The sequence below is a fragment of the Nicotiana sylvestris genome, chromosome 12 (genome assembly GCF_000393655.2).
Source record: "Nicotiana sylvestris chromosome 12, ASM39365v2, whole genome shotgun sequence".
NCBI classification, from domain to species: Eukaryota; Viridiplantae; Streptophyta; class Magnoliopsida; order Solanales; family Solanaceae; genus Nicotiana; species Nicotiana sylvestris.
The window spans coordinates 117377607-117386500 of NC_091068.1; the positions used below are offsets into that span (position 1 = coordinate 117377607).

Consider the following 8894-nt stretch of genomic DNA (forward strand, 5'->3'; position numbering starts at 1 on the left):
CATTTCTATAGAGCTGTGCAATATGATTTAGGCATCCGAGTTGAGTTGAGTATGGCATTTCACCCCTAGACAAACGGCTAGTCTGAGTGCACCATTCAGATCTTGGAGGATATGCTACGTGCTTGTGTTACTGATTTCGGAGGTTCCTAGGATCAATTTCTACTGCTTGCCGAGTTCGCCTATAATAACGGCTACCAATCAACTATTTAGATGGCTCCTTATGAGGCCTTATATGGGAGGCAGAGTCATTCTCAAGTTGGTTGGTTTGAGCTTGGAGAGATTAGGTTGTTCGATACTGATTTGGTTCGGGATTCCTTGGAGAAAGTCAAGTTGATTTAGGATCAGCTTCATACAACCCAATCTAGGAAGAAGATTTATGATGGTCATAGGGCTCGTGATGTAGCATTCATGGTGGGAGAGAGGGTTTTGTTGTGGGTTTCACCCATGAAAGGGGTGATAAGGTTCGGGAAGAAGGACAAGTTGAGCCCTAGGTATATTGGTCCTTTTGAGATCCTTAAGAGAGTTGTTGAGATGGCTGACATACTTGCATTGCCACCTAGCTTATCGGCAGTTCACCCGATATTCCATGTTTCCATGCTCCGAAAGTATTATGGTGATCTATCTCATGTATTAGATTTCAGTTCAATCCAATTGGACAAGGATTTAACTTATAAGAAGGAGCTAGTGGCTATTCTAGCCTGGCAGGTCCGGAAGTTAAGGCCTAAGAGTTATCCTTCTATGTGTATGCAGTGCAGAGGTCAGTCGATCGAGGCAGCTACGTGAGAGTCAAAATTCGATATGTAGAGTAGATACCTACACCTTTTCACCAGTCCAAGTACTTTTCTATGTCTGTTCGAGGACGAACGTTTCTTTTAGAGTTGGAGAATGTGATGACCTGACAGATTTTGAGTACTGGCCCTTATTTTCATATTCTGAGACCTCTATTAGCTTCAGTTGATATTCATCGATTTACGTGCATAGTCCATGTCTTTTTCTGAAAGCTTTTACGTAAAAATTTAAAAAACATATATGACTTTTAGCTTTAAAAAATACTTAAGTTGACAACGGTCAACATTTTGTGAAAATGACCCCGGATCGGTATTTTGACAATTTTAGTAGGTTCATATTGTGATTTTGGACTTTGGCGTATGCCCGGAATTGAAATCAGAGGTCCCTAGGGTGATTTGTGATTTGACTCATTTTGCTGAAAGCTATTTGAAGGTTTTAAAATTTCCTAGGTTTGACCAAAGGTTGATTTTGTGGTTATCGGATTCGGATATTGGTTCTGAAATTTGGTATAGGTCTGTTTTGTTATTTGATACTTGTTTGTAAAATTTAGTATAAATTGTAATTGGTTTGATAGGATTCGAACGATTGGTTGTGATTTTAGAGTTTCTTGAGTTTTATTTAAAATTTCATGCATTTAATGTCTGATTCATAGATCTAGATGTTAATTTGGTATATTGATCGTGCGAGCACTTTTGTATGATGCTATTACACTTATGTGCATGTTTTGTTTGTAGTCTGAGGGGCTCAGGTGAGTTTCGGATAGGCTACGGACCATTTCAGACATAGGAGATTGTTGGTTTTCAATAGTTTTTGGTGTCTGGTGTGATGTGCTTCGCGACCGCAAATCTACTCTCGTGATCACGAAGAGGAAACGTGGGCTGGGACGGAATTGTTCTTCGCAAATACGGGGACTGGGTCGCGAACATGAAGTAGTGGGGGTTTACCCTTCGCAAACACGTCCATCCTCTTACGAACGTGTAGAGTTATGGGGTTCTGAGAGGAAGGCAATCTGTTACTCATCGCGAACACAAGCCTTGGCTCATGAACGTGAAGGCCAGGGGGTTAAGCCTTCACGAACACGAAGGGTACATCGCGAACGCGTGGGCCATCCGGGCCACTGTTCTTTGTGAACGCGTCAAGTGCTCCACGAACACAAGGAACATCTGACGCTCAGGTATTAAAATAATTGAAAGTCGGTATTTTTACCATTTTCAAGTTAGAGCTCGGCCTAGAGGCGATTTTGAAGAGGTTTTCCAACTTCATTGGTTAGTAAATTTTAACTTATTTTATTACATTTCCATAAACACCCATTGATTTTAACCTTTAATCTAATATTTTTCATAGAAAAAATTAGGGATCTAGGTAAAAATAGGGGATTTTGAGAAATTAAGATTTAGACCTCAAATTGAGGTTTAATTTCAAAGCTAATCACATAATCAGGCTCGGGTGTGAATGGGTAATTTGATTTTGGTCCGAATCTAGGGTTTCGACCAAGCGAGCTCGTTTATCTTTTTTGAAATTATTAAAGATTGAATCTTTTTTTACTCGTGGGTAGTTTCTAAAGCCTAATATGAATTATTTGAACCATATTTGGCTAGATTTAATTGGTGTGGAGGCTAATTCTAAAGGAAAAGCCACGGTTGTGCCTTGATTTGGTTGGAGAGTGAGGTAAGTGTTGTATCTAACCTTGACTTGAGGGAATTAGAACTTGTTGAATTATTTGTTATGTGTATTATATGGGTAGGCGGCGTATATGCAAGGTGACAAGTGTATATGTGCTGTCACAGGATTTAGCATAGGGGGTTGGAGTATTTACTTCCATGTTTTTATTTATTCCATATTATTTCGTGTTATATTCTTTATATGTTACATGTTTTTACTTGACATCTATGTAATATTTGTTACTTATTATTTAACTGTTACTTGCCTTGATTTATTATTTAACTGTTACATGTTTTGTGTTACTGCTTATTTGCTACTTGTTTCAATTTATTTAATTATATATTTTAACTATCACCATTTTTTCCTGTTTCCATTGTTTGAGATTCCGAGATGTTGGGTATTCACCGTTTATACTGTGGTTTTTTATTATTTGTACATTTTGCCCCTATGTGTTGATACTTTGCAAGTATTGTTATTGAATTTTTTGAGTTAATGGTTTGAAATTTTTTGGGGATCGGGTGCACGCCGCAACGGTATTGAACAGTACTTAAATGATAAGAAGGAATAAGGCCGGATTATGATATGAACAGATAATGATATGGTGGGATCGGATTGCACGCCACCACGAATTTGATATATATGTTGTATTGTACTTGTTTGAGATTGTAGAGTCATTCTTGGTATTGTAATATGAGACTGAGGCTTTGTTATTCTGGGCTCTCTGGTAGTTGGTTTTCGGATCCGTTTAATGAGTTTATTGCTTTTTTCTATTCTTTTTCTCCTGTTATTATCATTTCGCACATGTTATTTGTGAGTGACCTGACATAGCCTCGTCACTACTTCATCAAGATTAAGCTCGCACTTATAGGGTACATGGGGTCAGTTGTACTTATACTATACTTTTACACTTCTTGTACAGATACCGAAGTTGATCTCAGCGGTGCGTAGCGAGACTGCTCGGATTTAGCTATCTTTGGAGACTTGAGGTATAGATGCATGGCGTCTGCAGCTCTGAACATCCTTTCCGTTCTATCTTTACTGTTTATGTAGTTTCAAACAATTGTATTTGGTTCAAACTTTATCTATAGCACTCTAGATGCTCATGTATTCGTTACTCCAAATTTTGGGATATGTTACATTTCGTCGTTTGAAACTTTATTATTCCATTTTAGGTTATTATAGTTTATTTCCATTAATGTTTTAAATTGAATTGTTAAAACTGGATAAATTATTTAGCTAATGTTGGCTTGCCTAGCAAGTGAAATGTTAGGCGCAATCATAATCCCGATTGTAGAATTTCGGGTCGTAATATTGTAGATCTACCAATCCTCAAAGCGTTCGGTAAGGAAATTGAGGACGTGGAGTTCCTCAGTTTACAGTTCATGAGAATTGAGAACCTTCCAAACCTCCAAAATTTCTCCCAGAAAGTAGTTTTCTGCTCATGATGATCAGATTATTGAGTTACAAACTTTTTTTGTTGAAGCACCACATCAGTTAAAAGTGGAAAATATTAAATAAAGGTACTATCTTCTTGTCTTTCTCATTAAGCTTTGTGGTAAATTAGTCATATTTTGCGTGAGACCTGTATTGTCTGCAATTGCAGAAAGGCCATCTGCATCTTTGGAGGTAAAAGAAAAAAATAATTTATTTAGACATACTGGATTTAAATGAATGATTATGCACGATATGTTACGCTAAATAGTTCTAACAATGTTTAGGTTATGAGGTTATAAAGGTACAAAATTAAGGGGAAGCAAAAATAATTTTGTGAAAAATGAACTATTATTTAATAATAAAAATAATCATGTCTCTCATTAATAGGTTGCACTGATAATTAAACGTTATTTGAAACTTCAATAGATTGACCATGAGTTAGTAGGTCCTTTAAGAATCATTATAAGAGGTTAAAGTTCAATTGTATTGTCTCAAGTTTGAATTCTAGTATTCAGAATGTTACTCTTGTCTAGGCCGTGAACCATTTCTAACTTCATTGTTGACTATATAAAGAAAAGCACATGTGCCAAGAGATTATATTGTATTATGTTAACGTGAAGAAATTTGGGCATTCTATTATGAATCAATATATATATATATATAAAGATAAAGTTGGGAATAGAAATGTTGATGTGGCACCTCTCCTCATCTAGGATTTGCATTTATCTATTTTCTTAGATTTTTTAGAATTTTCTCTCATTTTAATACAATATATATATAGATATATAAATATATGCCTTTAAAGGGGAAGACTTTAATAAACAACCGTTTATTGTAACAGTTCATTTTTAGGAATTCTTGAAAAAATAATGAACTTTCTAAATGCATTAAAGCGAGAGACTTTAATACTAAACCGTTATGATGATGTTTTGTTTTCCAAAAATCGGTTCAGTTTCAAGAATCCTATAGTAATATATATGTTTCCATGGAAGAGAAAATATAGCTGCTAACTAATTGCTACTCCTATACCTTTTTCTGTTTTTTCTACTTTTGGATTCTCATTATTTGCTTGTGTAGGTGTGCGAGTATTTTCGTTTTTTTTTTTTAAATATAAATTTGTCATCGGTAATTTATTTTCTTTTGCAGATATTGGGTTTGGGTTCTACTTAACAGATATGCATTTATTTAGTATTTCTTTGATGATCTATCTTTTCTATTTTGTTTTCCCCTAAATATACTGTTTGTTTTTTTAAAAATTATTTTTTCTTCGCTAATTAACTTTTGTGAACTTCTTGGATGGGCTAGAGGTCCTTCTTACAGGGGCAGCAGCTAGCAATGGAGAGTGGAAGGATGATCTTCCAATATTTGAGCTTGGATGGAGAGAAGAGTACTGGGAATTGGTGTAATGATAAAAGCATTGTTGTTTATCACTTCTTTTTCAAATTAGAAGGAAAGTTATCGTTGGTATGCCAAATTCTTCAAACTATATGTGGATAGATATCTTATACGTATGTCTTTCTTGTATTCTTTTTAATGAAAATTCAGAGATGGACTTTTCCTTCTTTCTTTTTTTTAAAGTTAGGTTCGTTATTCAAAATTATTGCTATCTGCACTTGTAACAGATAATAAGATTTTTATGACTTTCTTGTATTCTTTTCTTTTTATGAAATTTCATTTGGATGAATACATTTGCAATGTCAATGACCATATTAGTTTTTGAGCATCTGATATGTTTTTTTTTCCTCTTCTTCTAATGAAAATATTTGTAAATATTTGGATGGACTATGTTTAATCTAATTCATTGTAATCATGCAGATATTATCCTTGCCAATCCATCAAAACCCTCTCATAATGCTGTTAATTTTCATCTGTTTATATCTGGTTGTAATATTTTTTTTTATTAAAAAAAGATTGTTTCATAAATTCACTCAATCTTTGAGAAATGTGTTTAACTCTTTAAGGGGGAGCATATCACATAAATATTATGTTCGTGTTCATCTTTAAGAGTCTGGGCATAAAACAAAAGGCTATAGAATACAGTGCTAGAGGTAGACCTTGTTCAACTAGCGGAGTGGCAAAGACCAAAATAGACTGCAAATATCCACATAAATTTAATATCCTTGTGTTAGCTTTGTTGTAGAATAGAAAATTTTCTCTTCCTTATCATTTATATCCCATGGAAAGGGGAGAAAAAAATAGTGTTCCATACTTCCATTAGAACAATAAAGAGAACACATGACGTGCACTTTCGTAAGTTTAGTGGTAGAAAAATTATGGTTTTTCTACATTTCGTAAATAAACCATCTTATTTGAAAATTATGTCGAATATGCATAGTTGAAAGATTATTGTCCTCTGGTTTGCTTCTTTTATGAGATTTTGGAGCACCCTTACTTATTATGCGGAAAGATAAATAAAATTTAAATAAAAATCAAAAGAGAAAAAAAAAAGGAAAGAAGAAGATAAGAGAATAGAAAAGAAATAAGATGGAAGTCAAAATTTATTTCCCCTTTCGTTTCTTTCAATTATTATTTTTTTCTTTAATTTTCAATAATTAGTAAATGGGAAATTTGGTCGTTAACATCTTAATTCAATCATTATTCTCTTGCCATCGATCTAATATATATGTTCATCACTTAGTAATGACAATCGTAAAATGATACAAGAAAAATAAATTACTTTATAGCCTTTCTGATCTTACCCTATTAATGTTATTATAAGTAAGGCATTAAATTATTTTCATTCGTTATGCTTCTAAGATGAAAGTACATTTCACAAGACAATCACACTATGTAGTATCAAAAAATAACTAAGATATGAATAGGAGATAGAGATAAAGGAATAAAATCAAGTAAAGGAAAGAAGAAGAGAAAGACCTTAAAGAACATGATACATTTAATGATTTTTTTTTTTCTTCTTCTTTTTTCCACTTCTTTTTTTATTTTATTTTTAGCTCTCTTTCCTTTTTAGGGTTTTTACTTGATGTATACGAAAAGATGTAATTAACTTTATGAATATAGGCATCTGCAATTTACGTTTACATCCTTAAATTTTTACATTATCTTTTCTTTTCTCTTTCTCATTAGCTTTATTTTTTATTTTTCTTATCCCTTCTTTATGTCAATTTTATTTTTCTTATTTAAGGTAACATATTCTAATTAAAATAGGTTTTTTCATGCTTAATTGGAATGTTGTGTTTTCTGGTAAAAATATATGTGAAAAGAAGAACTAATATAAATTAATAGATGTTAGAAGAAGTTTGATCGGTGAAATTAATATTTTATACAAATATTATGATATTAATAACTAAGTATGTTTTGGTTTATTTTACACTAATAATTAAGTATGTTTTAGTTTATTTTACATCCGCGCGAGCGTAGGCATGTATACTAATTTAGTATTAATTATAAAATCCTACTAGCAAGGAACAAAATAGACATGCTATCGCTCACTTGTCTATAAAAAAGACTTATCTGAAGAAAAAAAAAATTAAGTAATCTATATATTGTACAAATTGAGAACATCTAAGGACTTTACATAAAGCGTAAGTTATGTTGTCTTTATAAATATGCAATGTTAACCAACATTTAGCAAAAGTTAGTTTATAAAAAAGCTGGCCATATCCATTCTAGGAGTATATTTTTTCTAGTCGATATATATAAATTATACATGGTTTTGTTGTCTATTTTTAGTTTAAGCTTGGCTATATATTTTTACCTTCTATAGCAAAGGTTAACACCTTATTTATTTTAAATAAATATTATTTAAAAAAATTATATTTTATAGATACCTTTTAAGGTTTATAGCAAAATATTTAATTTTGGTTACCTCCTAACCCTAAGCCACTAAATACGCTAATCAGTTACACTATTTTCTTTCCCTCTCTACTTTAATACATCCCATTCTCTTCCCCCATCCCATTAAAATTTCAAATCTCTTCCTCCGATTAACTTTCACCAATGGCCGCAAAGAAGAATCCCCGATCTTGAGTCTGTAACAATTACAAGCATCTTGAACTTTCACCAATGGCCGCAAAGCATCTGATTGTCACCAACAATCTTTATGCCAATAAAATTGATTTTCTCCTCCCTCCTTTTCTCTATCCCTTGTTTCCTTGATTTGTAGATATATTAATTATCAGTCAAAACTGATTCTTGTTCAAAGCCCCCATCCCATTATAATAGATGCACTGATTCTTGAAGATTGCTATGTTCAAAATTCTCACCAACAACAGCAGCCGCCGATATTAAACTGATTCTTGAACAGCAGCCGCCGACATATAATCCGGTTGGTTTGTTCTTGAACAAAGACGATGGAGTTTAGGCCTGAGCAACTTGATTTTCTGTTAATATATTTCAATGTATTTCATTGCATTCATTGTCTTTTTTTATTGTAATTCAATGTGTCTCGTTGTATTTCATGTATTTCATTGTATTCACTATCTTTTTTATCATTGTATTTCAATGTATCCCGTTGTATTCTATGTATTTTATTGTATTCACTGTCTCGCTATATGCCATGAATGTATTTATATGTTTTTTTTAATTAATATAATTTATGTATTCAGATGTATTATATAATTTCTCTGAAGATTGCTATGTTTTTGGGGTATTTTTCGGTTGAGAATCTTTTTTGTAACTGAAAATACAAAATTTGTGTGTTATAATTGAGTTTGTTGAGTTATATTAGGAGTCTATTATGCTAATTGATTCACTTTCCGTTTTAAAAACAGTGTAATCCCCCATTTCACGTCGTGAATACAGTCGAATATAATAATCTGTCCAGTTGTAATCCCATGTTTTACTCCATGAATACAGTCGAATACACTCGAATACAACAACTGATTAGTTGGACTTCCCTGATTCACGCCTATTTTTGCTACTGTATTCATGAATACAATAGCTTAAATACATCAAATACATCTTATAACCACATAAAAGGTATCTATAATCCGTAATATTGCAAATGGTATTTATAGATGGCTAATTACTACAAAAGATAGTGCTTTATG

The 8894-nt window shown here is 32.7% G+C and overlaps 1 protein-coding gene across 1 annotated transcript; it reads left to right on the top strand.

The window, feature by feature from the left end:
- Window positions 1–408: 408 nt before the first annotated feature.
- On the top strand, window positions 409–5291 carry LOC138883596 (uncharacterized). Its single transcript, XM_070164291.1, has 2 exons — window positions 409–757; window positions 5191–5291. Exons 1-2 carry the CDS (start codon window positions 409–411, stop codon window positions 5289–5291), a joined length of 450 nt encoding a protein of 149 aa, XP_070020392.1.
- Window positions 5292–8894: the final 3603 nt, after the last annotated feature.

Excerpts from the sequence above, each read along its gene's own strand:
- LOC138883596 (XM_070164291.1), top strand. The coding sequence starts at position 409 with ATGGTGGGAGAGAGGGTTTTGTTGTGGGTTTCACCCATGAAAGGGGTG. Across the intron at positions 758-5,190 it reads TATGTGTATGCAGTGCAGAG|AGGTCCTTCTTACAGGGGCA; the intron begins GTCAGTCGATCG and ends TGGATGGGCTAG.